Source organism: Oryza glaberrima, chromosome 6 (genome assembly GCF_000147395.1).
Source record: "Oryza glaberrima chromosome 6, OglaRS2, whole genome shotgun sequence".
Classification (NCBI taxonomy): Eukaryota; Viridiplantae; Streptophyta; class Magnoliopsida; order Poales; family Poaceae; genus Oryza; species Oryza glaberrima.
The window spans coordinates 2,307,988-2,330,440 of NC_068331.1; the positions used below are offsets into that span (position 1 = coordinate 2,307,988).

At 45.7% G+C, this 22,453-nt stretch overlaps 3 protein-coding genes across 4 annotated transcripts; 1 reads left to right on the forward strand and 2 right to left on the reverse strand.

Moving 5' to 3' along the window:
* Nucleotides 1–921: 921 nt before the first annotated feature.
* Nucleotides 922–21,596, reverse strand: LOC127776396 (early nodulin-93-like). Its single transcript, XM_052302750.1, has 4 exons — nt 20,842–21,596; nt 1,676–1,780; nt 1,509–1,570; nt 922–1,380 (listed from the first exon to the last, which is right to left on the reverse strand). The coding sequence occupies exons 1-4, from the start codon at nt 20,888–20,890 to the stop codon at nt 1,159–1,161; spliced, it is 438 nt and encodes a 145-aa protein (XP_052158710.1). The 5' UTR covers nt 20,891–21,596; the 3' UTR covers nt 922–1,158.
* On the reverse strand, nt 3,314–16,909 carry LOC127776392 (uncharacterized). Its single transcript, XM_052302745.1, has 7 exons — nt 12,796–16,909; nt 12,420–12,709; nt 11,978–12,336; nt 11,713–11,900; nt 11,449–11,638; nt 11,273–11,377; nt 3,314–11,199 (listed from the first exon to the last, which is right to left on the reverse strand). The coding sequence occupies exons 1-7, from the start codon at nt 13,678–13,680 to the stop codon at nt 10,748–10,750; spliced, it is 2,469 nt and encodes an 822-aa protein (XP_052158705.1). The 5' UTR covers nt 13,681–16,909; the 3' UTR covers nt 3,314–10,747.
* Nucleotides 15,626–20,588, forward strand: LOC127776394 (wall-associated receptor kinase 5-like). Of its 2 annotated transcripts, XM_052302746.1 has the most exons (5): nt 15,626–15,668; nt 16,848–17,091; nt 17,279–17,976; nt 18,656–18,808; nt 19,115–20,588. In XM_052302746.1, exons 1-5 carry the CDS (start codon nt 15,647–15,649, stop codon nt 20,308–20,310), a joined length of 2,313 nt encoding a protein of 770 aa, XP_052158706.1. In that variant the 5' UTR covers nt 15,626–15,646; the 3' UTR covers nt 20,311–20,588. The 2 variants fall into 2 exon arrangements, with proteins under 2 accessions (XP_052158706.1, XP_052158707.1); XM_052302747.1 differs by lacking the exon at nt 16,848–17,091 and having other exon boundaries at nt 15,629–15,668.
* Nucleotides 21,597–22,453: the final 857 nt, after the last annotated feature.

Here is a 22,453-nt window from a genome sequence, read left to right on the forward strand (position 1 = left end):
AGCAGCAGCAACGTCGATTCTGTGAGCTGCGTGTATGGCCACCAGCATATTTTATAGGCTGTCAGGTTGCTGTGGGCCCACCTGTCAGGCCGGCACTGTATGTATATACGTACATTGTGCAAGTACTATACGTAGCTCTAGTACACGTATTGCCAGTAGAGAAAACTACAGTTATACTCTCATCTTGCCTCAAAACTGACTGTAAAATTTCTTAACTTTTCTCCCCCAAAAAGATAACCGTAAATTAAATCTGAAGGGCAACTCAACATCTTGGCCCTTGTGTTTTCTGAAACAGGATAGATCGATTAGTCGATGGCATGAGCGCCGCCGGTTTGTGGGCGATCGGCACCATCACACCAGCAGCTAGCATTACCGTCCTGTCCACTTCTTGTATCATGTCTGAAGATAATCTCCATCTGTGTGGGGGCTCTCTGCATCTATCTCTGTCTTTTTTTAGCGCACAAAAGTCGAAAGCAGGATAAGAAAAGCTGTTCGCTCTCTGCGTTGCTTGATGGGGCCGACGTCGCATGATTGCAGTATAGCGTTGTGCGCCGCAATCTAAATTTCTCCGCAGCTGATATTAATCACCTGTTGGTGCTTCGACCAAGAGTCATCTTCATCCAATAGCTCTCTGTTCGGTAGATGGGTGAAGATTGTCTGTAATTAACTTGCTCAAATGTGCTGGCTAGCTAATTACTCTGAAATGCCCATGTAGGGTTAATTGGATTCAGATATGGATTTGTGTCTCGGTCTAGATGCATGCCTCCTATGATATTCTCTCTGTAACAAGTATCTGCAACTTCCATATCATTTTTCTTGTATAGATACATATGAGAGTTAGTAGTAGTTCTTTTTTTTTTTTACACAGTTACTTCTTATACTTGAGAGTAGTTCACAGGCTGACAGACAGTTTCTAATTTGTTGGCGTCGTTGGAAGAGCAAGAAACTTGTAGAATGCACATGAACCACAAAACCACCACATCAATGTAATTCGTTCTCAAGTTCAAAAGATTTGTTTATTAGTACTACAAACTGGAGATACAGACATACAGTATACTACATCGATCCAAGTACACAGCAAACACTTTCTGAAGCAGCAGCTAGCCTAGCAATGCAAGCAGCATTTTTTTTTTCTATAGCTAGTTGATTAGGAGAAATTCATGGCCTGAAGAAGGCAGGGTGAGGGCGGCCGGTGCCCTGGAAGGAGGTGTTCTTGAGGTGCTCCGGTGCGTTCTCGAAGGAGTGCCTCCTCGCCAGCGAGAGGATCTTCTTGTCGGCGGCGACGAAGTATGCCATCCCGGCCGCCGTGCAGATGATCAGCGCCTGCCCCGTCGGGTTGATGTTCGCCTTCGCCCATGGCACCATCCTCACGCTCGCCAGCTGATCGATGAAACAACACATAAAAATGTGCTCTAAGTTAGTACTCCTACTCTGCTAATGAAGAACTGACACGAGAAAAAGGGCTAATTAATCCTAGCGTAGCATGATCTGAGATAGTAGACACTTACGGTTGGAACGGCGGAGGCGATGGTCGCAACGGCAGCCGCCTTAACCCCTGCAATGTTCGCCTCTGCAGGTATTATGCATCAGTTTATATTCAGTTAGGTGCCATGGAATTCAATTAACGCAAAGACGAAGAACATTGTAGGAGTAGTTGATGACTTCGTATACGTACCACGCGAGCAGCGCTTGGCCAGGGCGAGCCTCTGCTCCAGGTGAGCACGGGTCACCGTTGCCATCGCGATCAAGACGATGATGGGATGGGAGCTGAAGAGAAAGTCTGAAGCGAAGGAGGTGATTAACCCAAGGAGATCGAGGAGTACTGGCTACTAGTTTGATCGAGAGTGAGTTGAGATGGTGCTTGAAGGGGAGCTCTGGATTTATAGGCAGCAGCAAGCAACGCAATGCAAGGGAGGAGGATGCGAAGGCAGCAAGGTGGGAAGCATGAAGGAGACCATGGTTTTGAGGTGAAACCACGAGTGGGAGTGGGAGTGGGAGTGGGAGGGACGAATCGGGAGGCGGTTGCATGCTGGATTGGTCGGTGGCACTATGCTCTCTCTGAAACCGGGTGCTTTTAACTATTCGCCCTTTTAGATTTGATAAATAACCATTTGTCACCCCTATCTCAATGACATGTGCCGCTATATTATACTCCCTTTGTTTTAAAATATTTAACACCGTTCGTCTTATTAAAAAAATTTTGTGAAATATGTAAAACTATATGTGTACATGAAAGTATATTTAACAATGAATCAAATAATAAAAAAATAATAAATAATTACTTAAATTTGTTGAATAAGACATGATCAAACATGTACTTAAAAAGTACGGAGGGAGCATGTTGTACCCGACTCTTTTCAGTACATCTGGTCAATTTTCAGAGTTAAAAGGTACTGCGAAAAAGAATTTTGAGTTTTCAGAGGCGAGATGAATCTGACCGTCCAGAACAGAACGGCGACACGTGGGAGGTGATACGTACTGGCCGGTTTGTCAGTCTGCCTGGCTAAATTTTTTTTTTTACATCTGATTAGTATAAGCAATTAAGCATACGCGGGAAGAGAGAAAAAACGAGTTATAAACTTGTTCTACCAGCTACGATATGTGCTCCAAGATATGATGGGCCAAATATAATGATGTAGTGTATATTTACATGAAAAATATTTTTTATATGCTAGTAAATTGGCTATAGATGATATGACGATGTTTTAATTTTTAGAAACTAGCATATGCTTACGCTATTAAATTTGCTCTGATGACTTTAAGTAATCCATAGTCCTCTATCCGTACTTGCAAAGGAAGTCGTTTAGGATCAAACCTTGGGAATATAAATCATGAATAACTCTCAAGTTGTTGAGTTTAAAAATGTAAAAATTATATGAATAGATTTGTTTTAAAAATACTTTCATAAAAGTATACATATATCACTTTTGAATAAATATTTTTATAGAAATAATAAATCAAAGTTATGTTTTGGAGACCGTTTCGCTGTCCAAAACATCTTTTTTACAAGTACGAAGAGAGTATAATCGAATGCATGAATCAGCAGTGGATAAGATTGTCTACTACTGCAATGGACGGAAGCTGCATGGATAGCTGGAGAAGATGAAGCATATGTGTGTGCACTGTGAAGCGTGCCCTCCAGCCCTCGGTTTTGGGGGCCCTGATCTTGGATGAGCCGTCGTCTCGTCTCGTCTCGTCTCCCACGAAACAAGGAAATCCGCCGCGGTTTCAGCTTGGCCGTTGCAGACTGGCGGTTTGCCGACCCAACCGACCATCTGTGACTGACACGTGGGCCCCACATGTCAGCTGCCGTACTGCTGAACAGTCAATAATACTGTACGATGGAGAAACTGTAGTACGGTTTGTTGGGCCAAAACTACGGCCAGTGTTCCTTCCCGTATATCGTGGTGAACATACGGCCCAAACAAAGTTGGGCCGTAAAGATTCCGAGGTTTAACGTGGGCCGTCGTTGTTGGGCCAATTTACTGCGGGCCTAACGGAAGCCCATATATCAGTTGGGCCTAGAACGGGGATCGCTGTTAGACGTGTGGCCCATGCTATTACTGTCAGATGTCTATTTCCTTGAGCCGTTCAAAGGCCGATAGACAGACAGCGACAGAAGCTACTCCGACAATCGGCCGGCTATCGGGCAGGCTGGCAAAGATGCCGGCCGTACTTGAGCCTTCAGCTTCAGCTCCAACTCGTGTTTGCAATTCAAGGCGTGTAAATAATCCGTGGTAATAATTCGACCAGTCAGTCACAAATATCTAGATTTTACCTCGTTTTTCCGTTAATACGTTTTTGTGGAGATTATAGTTACCCCATATCTACATGGCAGTTATATTCCAACTGGATATACGGTACCAAATATGGATAGAATATCTTTATGAGGACTCGGGTTAGATTCTAAACTTGAATGTCAAGAAAATACCCGGGATCCTAGTCGGTTACGATTGTATTTTATCTGTAATCCCATATTCCGTTAGGATATGGACTGTACTTTGTAATACGGATCCCTTCCCCTATATAAGGAGGGGTCCGGGTTCCTCTCAGGACAATTCTTTTTCCCAGTTTATACAATCAATAACACACTCGGCGGAATCATCTCCGGACAGGAGTAGGGTATTACTTCTTGAATAAGAAGGCCTGAACCTGTATAAAATCCTTCGTCTCCAAACCCATCCACTTTCCTAGCTTGATAGCCACCCCCTTTTTATTATTGTCGAAATCTTGTTTCGACAGTTGGCGCGCCAGGTAGGGGAAGCGTCAAGTTTTTGCCGACTAAGTGCGATGGGTCCCGTTTCTGGCATCGACGACTTCGTCTTCCCTCCCGGGCAGACGTTCCGGTTCGGCAGCCTCAACTTCATCACCAATGACTTCGGCAAGATCTCTCTCCTTGACTCGGATTCAAACCAGTCGGGGAGAGACCAGGTCCTTATGCCGTTCGGTATTCCGAACTCGGCCGAGGCCTACTCCAAGATCATCTCTCCCGAGTCGGCTTCAAACCACTCTGACGAGATCCAATCTACTCTTCCGCGACCAGATCAAGACGACGGGTCCTATCCCCCAATCCTGATGAAACTTCCTAATGATTTGGCCGCTGTCTTCACAATCAAGACATCTCCTACTTGAAGATCTAGGCGAGCTCCGGCTTCGGCCCCGATCCGATCTAGATCCAGGGAGGTTGGCGTTATACTCCAACCTCTTGGGACAGTCTCGACGGAAGAGTTGGATGGCTACCTCAGCTCCCCCAGCGTCAGTTCTCGACCAACCGAGATCCTCGACTACGACGATTTCGGCTACCACTACGACCACGGCGACCTCGACAACTTCGACGACAGCTATGAGGATAACTACAAGCCTCTCTTTTTCGGCGTATTCATGGCCGACAACGAAACGGAGGAACAGCGCCGAGCCCGAGAAGCGGAGGAAGAGCGCACACGACAAGAAACCGAACGTCGCCGACTGGAGGAAGAGCGACAGCGACAGGAGCGAGAACGACTACAGCGTGAGCAACAAGATCAAGAACGGATTGCAAAGGAGGCTGAAGATCGATGGCAACGCGCCTTGGAATCTGGGCGCCGAGCGAGAGAGCTCATTGGGCAACAAGACGTCGATGGAACAGCGGTCTTTCGCACCCCCCAGCAGAACGCGGTTGCAGCAATCACTCTCCTCGACACCCTCCTCAAGGAAGACGCACTCAACCAAGCCGATCATGCCGATCATGTTATCAACATCTTGAACCAGACGAAGACCATGATCGCTGCCTCGGTTCTAGCCAACTCTGCAAGCACCCGTACCCCGACTGGTAGCCGAGTCCCTCACCTCCGATCTCATGATTATCATCAGCCAAGCCTCAGCATCATCGGCACAGGATCTAGTCGCAGGAGCAGGGGTCACGACGAACGATCTGTTCACTCGCCTCTCGAACGTCACAGGGAGCGTCGAGTCGAACGACCTCGCTCTCCACCTCACCAACGTCCCGTCGACCTTCGTGACACGATCAACCAGCGCCGTGCAGCACGAGGTTACCGCCATTCACCAAATCGCTGCGACGACGACGTGGACGGAGTTGCTGCCTTCACAAGTGATCTGCGTCGAGTGGATTGGCCAGCCGGCTTTAAGCCGACTGGAATCGAGAAATATGACGGCACCACCAACCCTGAGTCTTGGCTCACCGTCTATGGTCTCGCAATCCGCGCAGCAGGAGGAGACAGCAAAGCCATGGCGAATTATCTACCTGTGGCCATAGCGGATTCTGCTCGGTCATGGCTCCACGGGCTACCCCGCGGCACGATCGGATCATGGGCAGAACTACGCGACCACTTCATCGCCAACTTCCAGGGCACCTTTGAACGCCCCGGCACACAGTTCGATCTCTACAACGTCGTTCAGAAGCCTGGAGAATCCCTTCAAGATTACATCCGACGCTTCTCCGAGAAACGCAACAAGATCTCCGACATCACCGACGACATCATCATCGCCGCCTTTACCAAAGGCATTCGCCACGACGACCTAGTCGGCAAGTTCGGACGCAAACCTCCCAGGACGGTCAAGCAGATGTTTGAAAAAGCCAACGAGTATGCCAAAGCCGAAGATGCTATTACCGCATCCAAGCAGTCGGGCACCACTTGGAAGCCAAAGAAGGACACGCCGACTGCAGGAGAGAGTGGAAGTAACAACCACAAGAATCGCAAGCGTAAGCCCGAAAAACTTGTGGCGACCACCTCTCCATCTTCCCGACAACATTCCCGCGTCAACACCTTCGACAAGATAATGAACTCCCAATGTCCGCATCATCCCAATTCCAACCACGTGGCCAAAGATTGCTTCGTCTACAAACAGTTTGTGGAGCAGTACGTCAAGAACGCACATAAACCTTCAGACGGAGATCAAGGCACATCAAAGAAGAAAGATGATGAAGACGATGCCCCGACTAGTTTTCAAGATCATCGCAAAGAACTTAATCACATCTTCGGCGGACCCCTGGCTTATGAGTCTAAGAGAAAACAGAAGCTAACAGAACGGGAGATCAATGCGGTTCAGCCTAATACGCCCCAATATCTTTGGTGGTCAGAGATAGCAATTAAGTTCGACCGCTCGGATCATCCTGACCGACTGGTCCACCCGGGGCGGTATCCCCTGGTACTAGACCCAGTGGTTCACAATGTCAAGCTCCGACGTACTCTCATCGATGGTGGCAGCGCACTCAACATCCTTTTCGCTAAGACCCTGGATGATATGCAGATTCCTCGTACGGAATTAAAGTCGAGTAATGCACCCTTCCATGGTGTTATCCCAGGATTGTCAGCTACACCACTCGGCCAGATCACTCTTCCAGTTATCTTCGGCACTCGGGAGAATTTTCGCACAAAAAATGTTTGTTTTGAAGTTGTCGATTTCGAGACAGCATATCATGCTATACTCGGACGACCGGCTTTAGCTAAATTTATGGCCGTCCCACACTACACCTACATGATGATGAAGATGCCTGGTCCTCGAGGGGTCATATCACTACGGAGCGATATCAAGCAGACCGTCACATGTGACAAAGAAAGTTGCGAGATGGCCCAAACTCACGAGGCTACTCTCGCCCGCGAAGAGATCCGACTGGCTGCGACTATGGCAAGCGAGGGAGAAGTACCTGCAACCAAGCTGACGAAGACCGAAGAAAGTGATGCCAAGACGAAAAAGATTCCCTTAGATCCCTCCGATCCTGATAAGACTGCTGTAATAGGCGCTGAGTTAGATTGTAAATAGGAAAGCGCGCTCATCACCTTTCTTCAGAATAATAAAGATAGTTTTGCGTGGAAACCATCCGATATGCCTGGTATCCCCAGAGAGGTGATTGAGCACTATTTACATGTTAAGGAAGATGCCAAACCCATCAAGCAACGACTCCGTCGTTTTGCACAGGACAGGAAGGATGCGATCAAGGAGGAATTAACCAAGCTGTTAGCAGCAGGCTTCATTAAGGAAGTCCTTCATCCCGACTGGCTGGCTAACCCAGTCCTGGTTTGGAAAAAGACGGGGCAATGGCGCATGTGTGTCGATTATACCGACCTCAACAAATCTTGTCCCAAAGACCCTTTTGGGTTACCTCGCATTGACCAGGTGGTTGACTCAACGGCCGGCTGCGAGTTACTCAGCTTCTTGGACTGTTACTCGGGATATCATCAGATCCGACTAAAAGTATCCGACTGCTTGAAGACCTCGTTTATTACGCCCTTTGGGGCCTACTGCTACATCACCATGCCCTTTGGATTGAAGAACGCAGGAGTAACCTATCAACGCATGATTCAAAGATGTTTTTCAACTCAGATCGGTCGCAATGTTGAAACTTATGTTGATGATGTAGTCGTCAAGACCAAGCAGAAGGATGACCTGATTGCGGATTTAGAAGAAACTTTTACAAGCATTCGTGCTTTCAAGATGAAACTAAACCCAGAAAAGTGCATCTTCGGAGTACCGTCAGGGAAGTTGCTCGGATTTATGGTATCTCAAAGAGGCATACAGGCCAACCCGGAGAAAATCAACGCCATCCTCAACATGAAACTGCCAAGCTCCCAAAAAGACGTCCAAAAACTGACTGGTTGCATGGCGGCGCTCAGCCGGTTCGTTTCACGACTCGGCGAGCGGGGGATGCCCTTCTTCAAGCTGCTGAAGAAGACTGACAATTTCCAGTGGGGACCCAAAGCACAAAAAGCCTTTGAAGACTTCAAGAAACTTCTCACCACTCCACCAGTTTTGGCCTCGCCACGTCCACAAGAGCCACTACTGTTATATGTGTCGGCAACCTCCCAGGTTGTGAGTACGGTCCTGGTTGTCGAGCGCGAAGAGGAAGGCCATATTCAAAAAGTCCAACGTCCAATTTATTTTGTTAGCGAGGTTTTAGTCGACTCCAAGAAAAGATATCCTCAGGTTCAAAAGTTATTATATGGTGTCTTAATTACCGTCAGGAAATTATCTCACTACTTTCAAAGTCACTCGGTCACGGTGGTCACATCGTTTCCACTCGGAGATATACTTCATAATCACGAAGCAAATGGACGGATTGCGAAGTGAGCCTTAGAGTTGATGTCTTTGGACATATCGTTCAAGCCACGAACTTCGATCCACAAGCTTTAGCTGATTTCCTTGCCGAGTGGACCGAGTGCCAAGAAGATATGCTAGAGGAAAAGATGGAACATTGGACTATGCATTTTGATGGGTCGAAGAGGCTTACAGGCACTGGAGCTGGGGTCGTCCTGATTTCCCCGACTGGAGAAAGATTGAGCTACGTATTGTGGATACATTTTTCTGCGTCCCATAACGTGGCGGAATACGAGGCGCTACTCCATGGACTAAGGATTGCCATCTCTCTAGGCATTTGTCGATTAATCGTCCGTGGAGACTCTCAGTTGGTTGTTAATCAAGTCATGAAAGAGTGGTCATGTCTAGATGATAATATGACCGCTTATCGACAAGAGGTACGCAAGTTGGAAGATAAATTCGACGGACTCGAGCTCACCCATGTCCTCCGACATAACAATGAGGCAGCCGACAGGCTGGCCAATTTTGGTTCAAAACGGGAAGCAGCCCCTTCTGATGTGTTCGTCGAACATCTTTATGAACCAACCGTGCCCAGAAAAGAAACACTTGAAGCCATGGATACTCAAGGCGTAAGCATGATCGAAACCGACTAGAGAGAACCTCTCATAAAATTTTTGACCAAACAAGAACTCCCTCAAGACAAAAATGAAGCTGAGCGGATTTCCAGACGCAGCAGACTTTACATTATTCATGAGGCTGAGTTGTACAAGAAAAGTCCATCAGGAATACTGCAGCGCTGCGTGTCTTTGGAAGAAGGGAGACAATTGTTGAAGGATATAAATTTTGGTATTTGTGGTAATCATGCCGCCGCACGGACCATTGTTGGCAAAGCTTACCGGCAAGGTTTTTTCTGGCCTACAGCTGTGTCTGATACTGACAAGATTGTGCGGACATGCGAAGGTTGTCAATTTTTTGCCAGACAAATTCATCTGCCAGCCCAAGAGTTGCAAACCATCACGTTGTCCTGGCCGTTTGCGGTCTGGGGGCTTGACATGGTCGGCCCGTTTAAAAGGGCAGTCGGCGGTTACACGCATCTCTTTGTGGCTATTGACAAATTCTCCAAGTGGATTGAGGCTAAACCGGTCATCACGATCACAACAGATAAAGCTAGAGATTTTTTCATTAACATCCTGCATCGGTTTGGGGTACCTAATCGGATCATCACTGACAATGGCACTCAATTCACTGGCGGAGCATTTAAAGACTTTTGCGAAGACTTCGGCATTAAAATTTGTTACGCCTCCGTGGCACACCCTATGAGTAACGGACAAGTCGAGCGCGCTAACGGCATGATACTTCAAGGGATCAAAGCACGAGTTTATGACCGACTACGTCCCTACGCTGGCAAGTGGGTAGATCAGCTGCCGTCCGTACTTTGGTCTTTACGCACTACTCCTAGTCGGGCTACCGGCCAGTCGCCGTTCTTTTTGGTTTATGGCGCAGAAGCAATGTTGCCGAGTGAAGTGGAATTTGAATCACTACGATTTCGGAACTTCAACGAGGAGGGCTATGAAGAGGGCCGAGTAGACGACATCAATCGACTAGAAGAAGCCCGAGAAGCAGCTTTAATTCAGTCGACTCGATATTTGCAAGGGTTGCGCCGTTATCATAATCGGAATGTTCGATCGCGAGCCTTTTTAATTGGCGACCTGGTTCTGAGGAAAATTCAAACAACACAGGATCGGCATAAATTATCTCCCTTATGGGAAGGACCGTTCATAATTGCTGAAGTCACTCGGCCAGGTTCTTATCGACTCAAGCGCGAAGACGGTACTCTCATCAACAATTCTTGGAATATTGAACACTTTCGTCGATTTTATGCTTAGGCATTTCGTTTGTATCTTTTCTCTTTGACTGCTAACTTCAAGTTTTTCCTTGAAGTTTTCAGTCGGGGGGCTACTATGATAATAATGGAGTGTGATTTTTATCAATTCAATTTGCTTACTTGATTTATCATTGCCCTGTTTGGTCTTTCGACTTAGCCAATGAGAACTGAAGGCTTTTAATAGCTTTTGCGGGTTTTAGGCTCAATAAGGCTTGACAAAGGCTTTTAAGAAATCAGAAGCTAGGTATGGACCACCAAGCATAGCATAAATTCATCAGTATTGTACAAATTGGGCCTCCACCGTCATTGATCATCAAAACCATTGGTACATTAATCAGTATCAGTCTTTTCATCATTAGAATTATCAGGACCAGTCGGTTGAAGATCGGTGTCCTGAAATCTCTCAACTACATCAACTGCTATCTTATCAGTAGATTTTTGTGCATCGCTGATGAGGTCAAGAGCAGCTTCTTCGCTCGTCCCGTCTGCAAAGCCATCGATGGCATCAACGTCAACCCTTGGATAAAGAGATTTGGTCATCGCCAACGCTAGACTTGCTCCTATACTTCCAGCTTCTTTGATGCTCTTGAAGTATGTATCCGGAGCAACTCTCAGCTTGTCGAAAATTTCAGAAGCATCAAGTGCACTCGGCCCGTGGTTATTGAAGAACATCGCTTGAGCAATTGGGGCAGCAGCGTTAGCAATCTCATCCCGGGCTCCTTCAAGTTTTTTGATCTTGCCAATTAGGATGTCGAATTGAGCTTGAGACTTGATCTTGCGGTCTGCATCAACAGATTCACATTAATAAGTCAGCATATGGAGGATAATGGCTTTTGAGGTATTGATTGTTGATACCTTCAACTTCCTTTAAAGCCAAGTCTCTTTGTCTTGCCAGTTCTGCCTTATCATTTTCCAGAATTTGAATCTGCTTCTCCAACTGAGATATCTTAGCAGCTTGTACTACATTGATTACGGTTAATCAAGATTGCAAAGATAATAGTATGAGCCAGTTGACCAGAGTTTGTGCGTACCTTTTGATGAGCCACTTAGTTCAAAATTTGATTCCTGGAGCTCAGCGATCCGATCCCTCAGATCATGTTCATTTTTCCTGGCAAGTTCTTTCGCTTCGTGCAGTTGATTCCTGGTGGCTTCGAGGGTTCCGAGATGAGGGACTAACCTCTCTAAGGTTACCGTTTTGGCTTCATTCCTAAGATGAATCCTCTGCAAGACAGTTTAATTAGCGCATGAATTAAATGGCAAACAAGATGATTGAGATCAGGTATTAAAGAGTTTACATTTACAATGCGGGTTGCTTGACCAAGTGCCTCTTTCAGTAGGCATAATTCTTCGTCCTCTTTTTGCTTATTTATCACGATCCCTTGAGGCTGCATGTTGTCATCCCACCACTTGACCAGAATAGGAGGGCGTGAATCTTCGGCTGCTTGTATCCGGAGGATTTCTTCTTCGTCACCAATTATTGGCCCTAGTGTATCCATGAATGGAGATGAAGCAGTCGAATAAAGTCTGTTGGATTGTAATGATTTCAGATAACGCGTTTACCTGTGATGATTCTCGGTCGGGGACGAGTGGATTCTTGTGTCTTCGCAGGAGACCTGGCTTCGGAGTCATGGCCAGCATCCTTTCCGGGAGGGCTGTTTGTTTGAGCTTCAACCTCAGGGATCTTTCGGCTTGGCCCTGTATCCGACTGGTTTCCAGTCGGGGGCTCCTGATTAACTCCAACTCCAGCTTCAGTCGACTGGTTCCCAGTCGGGGGCTCGTTGCTGGGTTCTACATTGTTGGTTGCCGGTTGTTTGTCACTCGGACGATCCTCTGCAGTTGGCCCGGTTTCTTTTGAAGGGTTTGCCTCTATGTCAGCCGGCTCGGGGTCTTTTTCAGAAGGATCTATGTCAGACGGCTTCCTACGAAGTTTGAGTTATGCTGTTAGTATTATTTCAACAGTGGGTAAGCTACAAGACAAGGAAGATGGCCAAATGATTTGTACCTGGAAGACTTTCTGATTTTTGGCAAAGGACGACTGGAGGTTTTCTTCTTCGGATTAGTTGGCTTCGGGGGTTTTTCGGTCGCTCCTTTGCCTCCGAGCCTTCCGGTATCATCGCCTTCCTCGTCGCTTAGAACCAGCTTCCTCTTGCGAGCATCTGACTGGCCGACTGGATCGGAAGCACTTGGTCGAGCGTCAGATCGAATTTTAGGTCCTCCACTCGCCTGACCAGTCTTCTGGCGAGGTGATCGGCGTTGAGCAATTGGAGGATCCGATTTCATCAAAGCGAATTCCTGGGCATGATATTTCGAACTTTCAATTAGCTTAACAGAGGGTAAAAGCATACTTTTGAGAAAGACTGAGATGTTTGAGTGCATACCGGTGGAGGAGGGTTGAATGCATTGAATGGCACAACAGGCAGCAGATGTGAATAGCTGATAACAATAGCGTTTGAGAAGATCTTGTACATTCTTTCTTTCATGACCATAAAGTCAAGAGAATCTGGATCTTCCCGATTTGGATCATGCTTGCCATCAAACTCAAAAGCCGTGCGGGATCTCTCTTTGATTGGAGCTAATCGACTTTTGATGAAGTGTTGAGTGGTCTGTTCTCCCTGCAAACCTTGTTCCTTCAGTTTTAGCATGCGTTCCATCAATTCTACTGCCTGAGCAGCTTCATCTCCCATAGGCAATGAGTTCCATGTGTCCTGGTAAACCGGAGGAAGACAGCAGTACTCGGGGAGTGCGGGCTCAGGATTCTGAACATAGAACCAGTTTGCATGCCAGCCTTTGTTTGAGGTTTTGAAGGGCATGGAGAAATATTTTTGGCTCAAGGTTCCTCTGAGTTGGAAACCAGCTCCCCCGACAACGCACGGTTTGCTCTTGTTTGGTTGGGGCTTGAGGAAGAAGATGCGGCGGAACAAGGCGAAATGTGGCCTAATGCCCAGAAAAGCTTCGCAGGCATGGATAAAATTGGCAATATGCACTATGGAGTTTGGATTCAAGTGATACAAGCTAATCCCGTAGAAGTTCAGAATCCCCCGGAAGAATCTTGAGGTTGGAAGAGAAAATCCGCCATAGAAGAAATGGGCAAATACCACGATTTCGTGTGTGTCGAGGGTCGGGAATGCTTCGCCGAACGCCGGTCGCCACCCGATAATCTCCTTCGCTGGGAGAACGCCGTGCGCCACCATCTCCTTCAGATTATCTTCTGTCACATCAGAGGGCGCCCACTGACTCTCGAAGCTTTCTCTTTCTTCCGCCATGAATGTGAACTGGATGGTTTAATTTGGTCCGAGATATGGCTGGAGAGGAATGGGGAATCGGAGCGGTGGACGCGGGGAGAAATTCCGCGAAGTTTTTGAGGGTGGGTTGGAGCAGATTGATGAACCCTAGCTTCGTCGGCGCGGTTCTGTACTGTAGCACGAAGTGGGGAATGGCGAGTCTCGGCGGGGAAGACGAAGAGACGTTTTTCACTTCGGTGATATTAGGGTATCGGGAGTGCTAAATAGGCCTGGGCCTGCACAGTACTTCAGCCCAACTTTATTTCCAGCGTGGCCCATTGTGATTCTTAGGGACTTAGGCATTTTTTGCTTTGGCAATTTGTGCTCACAATGATGTGTCCCAATGCTGTTAAAATCCTTTTTAATGCGGTTTGATAATTCTTTAAGAATTAACACGATGCAAACAAAAGGTGCTCGACAGAAAGGTGTTATACCGTTTTTTAAGCTTTATTAGGCTGCAAAAGCTGTTTGGGTTGATTTGAGATGACTGGTTTATTAATAGTCATTCTTTTAGCATGTTATATGCCTATTTTGGTTATGGTAAGGGTCACAGCCTAGGCTATTAGACTCATTAATTACCATGATTTTCTATCATGTTTGGTGGATCATTTTATGAGATTTTTACTCGGATTCCTATCAAACATGTCTATTTTTGGACCTTTGAGTGTTTATCACTCGGCCCTTCTTGTATTTTTTGTCCTTGATAAGTTCAAATTGAGAAGCAGTCGGCTGGGTATCTTACTAAGTACCATGCAGGCTTCGCTATAAAACCACTCGGTTCTTGACTATATGTTTAGTTTTTCAACTAATCACATAGTCGGGGGCTACACCTAATTAGGTGCATCTACTCGATGCACCATGTTTTATTTTCGCCCTTCACAGTTTTTGATTTTTAGTACTCGGCAAGCCGGAGCAAGTTGAATTGAAGCACTCGGATTATTGTTTTTTGTTTCGAGAAGACTATTTTGGTCAACTGCGAAGGTCTCGGGGGCTACTGTGGAGATTATGGTTACCCCATATCTACATGGCAGTTATATTCCAGCTGGATATACGGTACCAAATATGGATAGAATATCTTTATGAGGACTCGGGTTAGATTCTAAACTTGTATGTCAAGAAAATACCCGGGATCCTAGTCGGTTACGATTGTATTTTATCTGTAATCCCATATTCCGTTAGGATATGGATTGTACTTTGTAATACGGATCCCTTCCCCTATATAAGGAGGGGTCCGGGTTCCTCTCGGGACGATTCTTTTTCCCAGTTTATACAATCAATAACACACTCGGTGGAATCATCCCCGGACAGGAGTAAGGTATTACTTCTTGAATAAGAAGGCCTGAACCTGTATAAAATCCTTCGTCTCCAAACCCATCCACTTTCCTAGCTTGATAGCCACCCCCTTTTTATTATTGTCAAAATCTTGTTTCGACAGTTTTTCAAACTAATAAACGGTGCGTTCCATTGTCCGTGCGAAAACATTCTATATAAAAGTTGGTTTAAAATATCACATATATCCATTTGTCAAGTTTGTAATAATTATAATTTATTTAATCATACATATGCTAATAGCTTTCTTATTTCACATACTCTAACTTAATCTTTATTTTCATCAGTTTCAGACACCACCTACTTAGTGCTCTCTCCATTTTAAAATAAGTGCAGCCTTTAGTTTAAATTTGAACATCTGTATTTATTTTGAAAAGAATGTACGACTATAAAGCGATGTTTTTGTTCAGAGTAATTATTACTCCAGTTCGATACAAAGACGATGACCCGCACTAGTCAAGTCTTTTCTGATGCAGAAACTTTCAGGACGATATTGTTGTTGCTTGGTGCAAACGAATAAAAAGGCAGCTTATCAGCATGTTCGATGTCTCTATATATAGGAGGTATTCATCGTATGGTCACAGGAGTATCTGAGGGACAGGGAAAGTACGTAGCATACATGGCTTGCTCTTTACTTTCAGGTCAGAACCTCTCATACCTTACTATACAGGCTCATAGTTAATTCTTGCATGCTCAAGTATTTTGTAAAGTTGAGATGTTTAGAGGTTCAAATATATAGGAATGTTACGTGCATATGGTAGAAGAATTAACTCAAAAAGTCTTTTTTTTGGACGTTGTATCCGTTCCTTTGACATGAAAATTTACTTTGCGAGGATAGTATATACTCCCTCCGACCATAAATATTTGACGCCGTTGACTTTTTTAAATATGTTTGACCGTTCATCTTATTCAAAAAATTTAAGTAATTATTAATTTTTTTTCTATCATTTGATTCATTGTTGAATATACTTTGATGTATACATATATATAGTTTTATATATTTCACAAAAGTTTTTGAATAAAACGAACGGTCAAACATGTTTTAAAAAGTCAATGACGTTAAATATTTAGGGACGGAGGTTGTATGTTTTTGGTGTTTAACGAAGAACAAAGAGAATCCATAAAATTGAAGGTCCGGCCCTGGTGTATGTTAATTTGCCGTTATTTTGGATTGGTGTTGTTTTATCTTGTCTGTCAACGAAATGAGGCAAATCTTTTGCCTTGGAACGATTTCAAGCATTATCGATAGAATATTGGTAATGAAGGGTTTTCCTTAAAGTTCTGGTAGGAGTTTATCGCTACCCGGCGATAACCACACGGTTACCAAGAAAAACATGAGGTTTCAGAAACTAATATGGTTACAACGGTATTGTAAGAGCAGGCACAATAGCATACTATAAACCACCTATAAACACACATCGAGAAGATAAATGAGAGAGAAGAATAAATTTGTAGCCAGCTACAGCACAAATACAAAACACAATGTTTGTCTGATAAGTGGGACCAGGTATTACTAGTGTGGTACATATTTATAGACAACTATTGTATAAATTGACTGTTAAATTAACTATAGATGATTTGAATCTAGTACTATTAAACTTGCTCTAAACCTCTTTGCTCATTACCTGGGTAAGAAGTTAGGTCCCCATCGTTTGGCTTTTTATGGAATAAAAATGAATTTGTAGGTAAAATTTTTATATAGGTATTTTTGGTGGCTTAAAAGCCAATGTTGAAAAAGAAACTATAATGAAAATATCATAAAATCAATCTTAAAATTAAATTTAAAAATTTAAATTTTAGCTTTTTCTTTTACTGATTAGGCCATCCGATGGGAGCCTTAGTACTTGTGGCAACCAGCCTGATGCTGCTGATACTACAGCATAGTGGTGCATCTGACGGGGCTAGGGCTGGGTCTGGAAGTATCTGGCAGCCCCAGCCCGATTGTCCAGCTCCAGCGAAGTGCGGCAACGTCAACATTCCCTACCCGTTTGGCATAAGAGAAGGTTGCTTCCGACCGAAGGGCGGCTTTAATATCTCATGCAAGCAAGAACAAGCTTATATTGGGTCAGATTTTCTGATTTAAATAAATATTTTATCTTGATTTCTGTTAGCACGTTCTTTCAAATTGTTAAACGGTGAATTTCATGCGGAAACTAAAAATTACTTTAAAATATCAGATAAATTCATTTTCAAGTTTAAAATAATTAACTACTCCTGTACTAACGGTTTTCCTGTACTTTACCTTTATCAGACCGGACATTAGGGTCACGAATTTTGATGTAGTCCAGAGTGAGGCTCGCATCCTGACCGATATACCATCAGGGACGGTAGCATGGAAGTACAACAATGAAACTGATCCAATTGCATGGACGTCCAGAGGAGGCTTACGACTTGGTAATCACCATATGGTTTCCAGCGCCAAGAACAGATTCACAGCAATCGGGTGTTCAACTGTTGCATTCATCTACGGCAGAGACAAAAATGGTAGCAATGGACAGTTTGATCAGTTCACCAGCTTATGTGGATCGTTCTGCTTCGACGAGGGTAGCATCGAAGACGGCCCAGAGTGCTCCGGCATGGGTTGTTGCCAAGTCCCCATTTCAACCAACCTTAGGAGGTTCAGTTTAGGATTCTATAATTATAACACAACCAAAAAAGTTCTTAATTTTAGTTCACGCAGCTATGCGTTCGTGGTCGAGAAGGATCAATTCAAGTTCAAGAGTTCCTATGCCAAAGCAGACAATTTCATGGAGGAGCTCGCTCGTGGGATTCCTATAATTCTCGAGTGGATTACTGATAATGAAACATGTGAGGAAGCCGCCCTGGAGGAGTCGTATGCTTGCGTTGCCAATAACAGCGAATGCCTCAATGTGAGAGAGGCGCCCGGGTACAGATGCAACTGCACCCAAGGTTACGAGGGAAATCCCTACCTCAAAGACGGCTGCCGAGGTCAGAATTAATTCATGCATGCCAACCCTACCCTAGCCTAGTTAATATACCTATGGTCTTGTTTAGATTCTAAAAAATTTTGGCCAAAAACATCACATCAAATGTTTGGACACACGAATGTGACATTAAATGTGGGAAAAAAAATCAATTGCATAGTTTGCATGTAAATTGCGAGACGAATCTTTTGAGCCTAATTACGCCATGATATCACAATGTGATGCTACAGTAAACATTTGCTAATGACGGATTAATTAAGCTTAATAAATTCGTCTCGCAGTTTATAGTCGGAATCTGTAATTTGTTTTGTTATTAGTCTACGTTTAATACTTCAAATGTGTATCCGTATACTTCAAAAACTTTACACCCAAAGAATTAAACACGTCATATATATATATATATATATATATATATATATATATATATATATATATATATATATATTCTCTTCGATGCATATGTCCAGGTTCATGGTTAGGATTGGGTCTTTTTATGGGACGGAGAGGGTAAATTTGTTCAAAAGGACTCCAACAAATAAATTTGATCACTCTCTCTCAAACACACACAGAGCAAGCTAAATTAATTATATACGCACCCTATATATGCGAGTTGCTGTTCTCCATGGATTCATATGAAGTTATTATTATTGATTCCTCACTTTGTTCAGTTGTTAATACTGCAGACATCAATGAGTGCAACGCCACAAGATTCCCGAATTCTTGCAAGGGCATCTGCAGTAACACCGATGGGAGCTACGATTGTAAGTGCCCACTAGGAACTCACAGCGATGATCCAAAGAACAAGGAATGCGTCCCACAAGTGAAGCTGGTCATTGGTAATATGTTTTTCACGCCAGTACTGTACGGAGCAATACTTGATCGCTACATTTTTCAGCTGCCAAAACTTTTTCTCTAACTGATAATATTTACAGCGAATTTAGATGCAAACCATACAGTTTTTATTCCGACTATATATGTTGTTTTCTTAGCAAAAAATAACAAGTTGTTTTGTTTCTGAAATTTTCTACTTATCCGTTTCTGTTCAACCTAACCAATTCCATTCCAACAAACGGAAACAACAAGTCTGTAATAATGGGGCTAGTCGATGACAGACTTGTAAATAGCTGCTTCTCTTTTTCCAGGTATTTGCATCAGCATCATCCTCCTCATTATCTGTATCTCCACTCTGCTGATCAAGATTCAGAGAATGAAGCTGGAAAAAGAGAAGCAGAGGTTCTACGATCAGAACGGTGGCCACATATTATACCAGAAAATTATCTCAGGGCAAGTCAATACAGTGGAAATATTCACAGAAGAGATACTAAAGAATGCGACCGACAACTTCAACAGCAGCAGAGAGCTTGGCACCGGTGGTCATGGCACTGTCTACAGGGGCATTCTCAGGGACAACAGTGTCGTCGCCGTTAAGCGCTCCAGGATCATCAACGTGACACACGCCGAGGAATTCGTGCAGGAGATCATCATGCTCTCGCAGATCAACCATCGGAACGTGGTCAGGCTCATCGGCTGCTGCCTGGAAGTTGAAGTGCCCATACTGGTCTACGAGTTCATCTCCAATGGCACTCTCTACCACCTGATCCATGGCGGTAGCAGCAGCCATGTAAGGCGGTCTGTTTCACTGAAACTTCGTCTTAGGATTGCTCAAGAATCAGCTGAAGCATTGGCATACCTGCACCTGTCGACGAATCGGCCAATCATCCATGGCGACGTGAAGTCTCTAAACATTCTGCTCGATGACAACTACACGGTGAAGGTGACCGACTTCGGGGCATCGCGGTGGCTGCCCAAGGAAGCTGTCCAGCTGATGACAATGGTGCAGGGAACCCTAGGGTACTTGGATCCGGAGTACCTGCAGGAGAGGAAGCTGACGGAGAAGAGCGACGTGTACAGCTTCGGTGTCGTGCTGCTGGAGCTGATCACTGGGAAGACGGCGATCTACTGCCACAATGGCGAAGACGAGAAAGACAAGAGCCTTGCAGCATCGTTCCTGCGGGCGATGGAGGAGGAGAGGGTGGAGAGCATCTTGGACGCAAGCTTGACTGGTGCCAGCATGGAGGCATTGCCGTTGCTCCAGGAGGTCGCCAAGCTGGGGAGCATGTGCCTGAGCGCCAGGGGGGAGGAGAGGCCATCCATGGCGGAGGTGGCCGACAGGTTGAAAGCTGTACGAATTGCATGGAGGGATTTTCTGGTATCATCGGAGTACAACATGATGGAGGTTTTCATCGACAGTTCAGAAGCTCCTCCATCCGGCAACCAGTCTTCCGCTGTGTTCTGGACGCCGGACATGCAGTCTCTACAAGTTGAAACTTTGAGGTGATGGCCAGAAGACTGTTTGCAGATATTCAGAGTTGCACTGTCTGCAGATGAGTTGCAAGGTGTTTGTTCTTGTTGTAGAATATGTGGTTTTCATGACTGTTCTTGCTGTCAATTTTCAGGTTTGCTATCTCAAAATGGCTATTACCTAGCTTTGCCAGCAGTGACTTTAGTAAACATACAGAGCTATCTTTCAAACAGGTTTCAGATGGCACAAAGTATTCAGAATATGGGAGTAATTAAGTTGCCTGGGGGGTCTATATTCTTGTTGTAAATTATTCCGTTTTGACAACTCTAATTGTTTTTCTGTAAATTCTAAATTCTAAACTCTATTAGCTTCTGTGTAACCCTTCATCCTAGAATTGGTGCGTCATATCATAGATCGAAATAGCTAGCGCCTAGCGCTGCAGCGGAATCGACTTCGCGCACGACAAATTTGGAAACCAAATCCTTGGGGTCTCGTGGGGGATTTGGCGGCCCGGCGGTGGCGTCGCGACTCGTGTGAGCAAGAGTAGAAAGGCGGAGGTGGGCGTACCTGGATGCGGCGGTGGAGGCGGGGCCAGATCTGGCGGCGCAGACGTCATGGGGGCGCGGAGGGCGGCGCTTCGCCGCCGGTCGTCGCCCCCCGGCCTCCCCTCGCGCTCGCCGGCGCCGCCTACCCTAATTGGCTACGGAATCAGAAGATAATCAAATCATAAGTATAGCCATCGATCGAGGAGAAAACCGACAATATACCACTCCACAAGATTGCAAAGCATAAAATGCCACTCAATAGCTAATCATCGGTATACTTTGCCACTTTGAGCAGTTTTGAGACCAAAATACCCCCACTGTGGAGAGAGAGGAACGACGGCGGCCGTGCTCGTTGCCGGCGAGGAGTGAACGTGCGGGGGTGGGTGGTGAGAAGGGGAGGAGGACGGCGTCGCCGAAGGGGGGAGGACAGCGCCAGCTCCATCGGGGGAGGGCACCGACGTGGGGAAGGAGGACGGGGGGAGGAGGATGGCGCGGCGAGCAGCAGCGGTTGGGCGGCGACGGGGACGACGGTCTGAGGCTCCACCGTTGTCGTCTCCCGCGCGAGGCATCTGGCGCCACCGGCCGGCCCTTCCCGGTGCTCCTCCCCCCGCGTCACCTCCTCCTCCTCCTTCCCCTGTCGTTGCCTCTTCCTCCCCCGCCGGCCACCACCCTATCCTCCTCCCCTTGCCGGCCGCCGCCGCCACCGCCCCGCCGGCCCTCCCCTCTCCCTCTATAACTCTGTTCCCTCTCTCTCTCTAGGGGTATTTTGGGCCAAAAAAAATCTCCAAAGTGACATTTCATCCAATAGACAGCGTATCGAGTGGTATTTTATCCGGTGCATTGTATTGAGTGGCATTTTATCTCAACCCATCTTATAGAAAGGCATATTGTCTGTTTTCTCAGCCATATGGAGCTCTAGTATTTGATTAACTGTTGTGGACTCATGTCCGTTTGGTTCTTGACCGCACGATCTCCATCTGATGATTCACACGAGTACACGACCTCCCGATCCACCATCCCGGCGCCTGTGACCACACCTCGTACATCTCGTCCGCACGTGCTACATCCAACCGTTCACGTGAACCCAACAGGGGTTTGGAGAATTTTTCCCCGACCCCCACCTCACCGCTGGAGTAAGGGTGGAAGTGGGTAATCCCGCTACACGCATAAAAACATGCTTACTAGTTTATTTTCTACATGGTAGTATAAAATTTAGAAGAAAAAAATAAATTAGAAGTAAGATAAGCGGGCTAAAAAAACCCGCTTGCTTGCTCCGCTTGCATCCCTACGCCGGAGTGGCCTCCCGCTCCGCCGTTGCGGCGCCTCACATCACGTCTCTAGCGAGCATGTAGCTGGATTTACGCGTCGGACTTCTCCATTGTGCCATCGCCGAGCAACCACTTTTTTTAGACTAAATTATTAGGGGGAGAAAGTCCCCACCTAAATATATTGAGCTAAATGATCTTACACAGGGCAGGCTTCACCTACGCAAGCTCAGGGGCCTGAAGGATAGGAGAATAGAATACACGGGGAATAAGAGATAACAGATAAAGGAAACCCCCAAAAGATAACAATTGACGAACAACGCCTGCAAAATTATCCAACCAAAGACCAAAAACTAAAGCTAACACCCT

Coding starts and splice junctions, on each gene's coding strand:
- LOC127776396 (XM_052302750.1), bottom strand. CDS start 20,890: ATGACGTCTGCGCCGCCAGATCTGGCCCCGCCTCCACCGCCGCATCCA. Junction 1,781..20,841: donor GCCTCCACCGCCGCATCCAG/GTACGCCCACCT, acceptor CCTTCGCTTCAG/ACTTTCTCTTCAGCTCCCAT. Junction 1,381..1,508: donor TCGCCTCCGCCGTTCCAACC/GTAAGTGTCTAC, acceptor TTCATCGATCAG/CTGGCGAGCGTGAGGATGGT.
- LOC127776392 (XM_052302745.1), bottom strand. CDS start 13,680: ATGGCGGAAGAAAGAGAAAGCTTCGAGAGTCAGTGGGCGCCCTCTGAT. Junction 11,901..11,977: donor CCGACCGAGAATCATCACAG/GTAAACGCGTTA, acceptor TGGATACACTAG/GGCCAATAATTGGTGACGAA. Junction 11,200..11,272: donor GGCTTTAAAGGAAGTTGAAG/GTATCAACAATC, acceptor CTGTTGATGCAG/ACCGCAAGATCAAGTCTCAA.
- LOC127776394 (XM_052302746.1), top strand. CDS start 15,647: ATGGCTTGCTCTTTACTTTCAG. Junction 15,669..16,847: donor GGCTTGCTCTTTACTTTCAG/GTCAGAACCTCT, acceptor TTTACTGATTAG/GCCATCCGATGGGAGCCTTA. Junction 17,092..17,278: donor CAAGAACAAGCTTATATTGG/GTCAGATTTTCT, acceptor TACCTTTATCAG/ACCGGACATTAGGGTCACGA.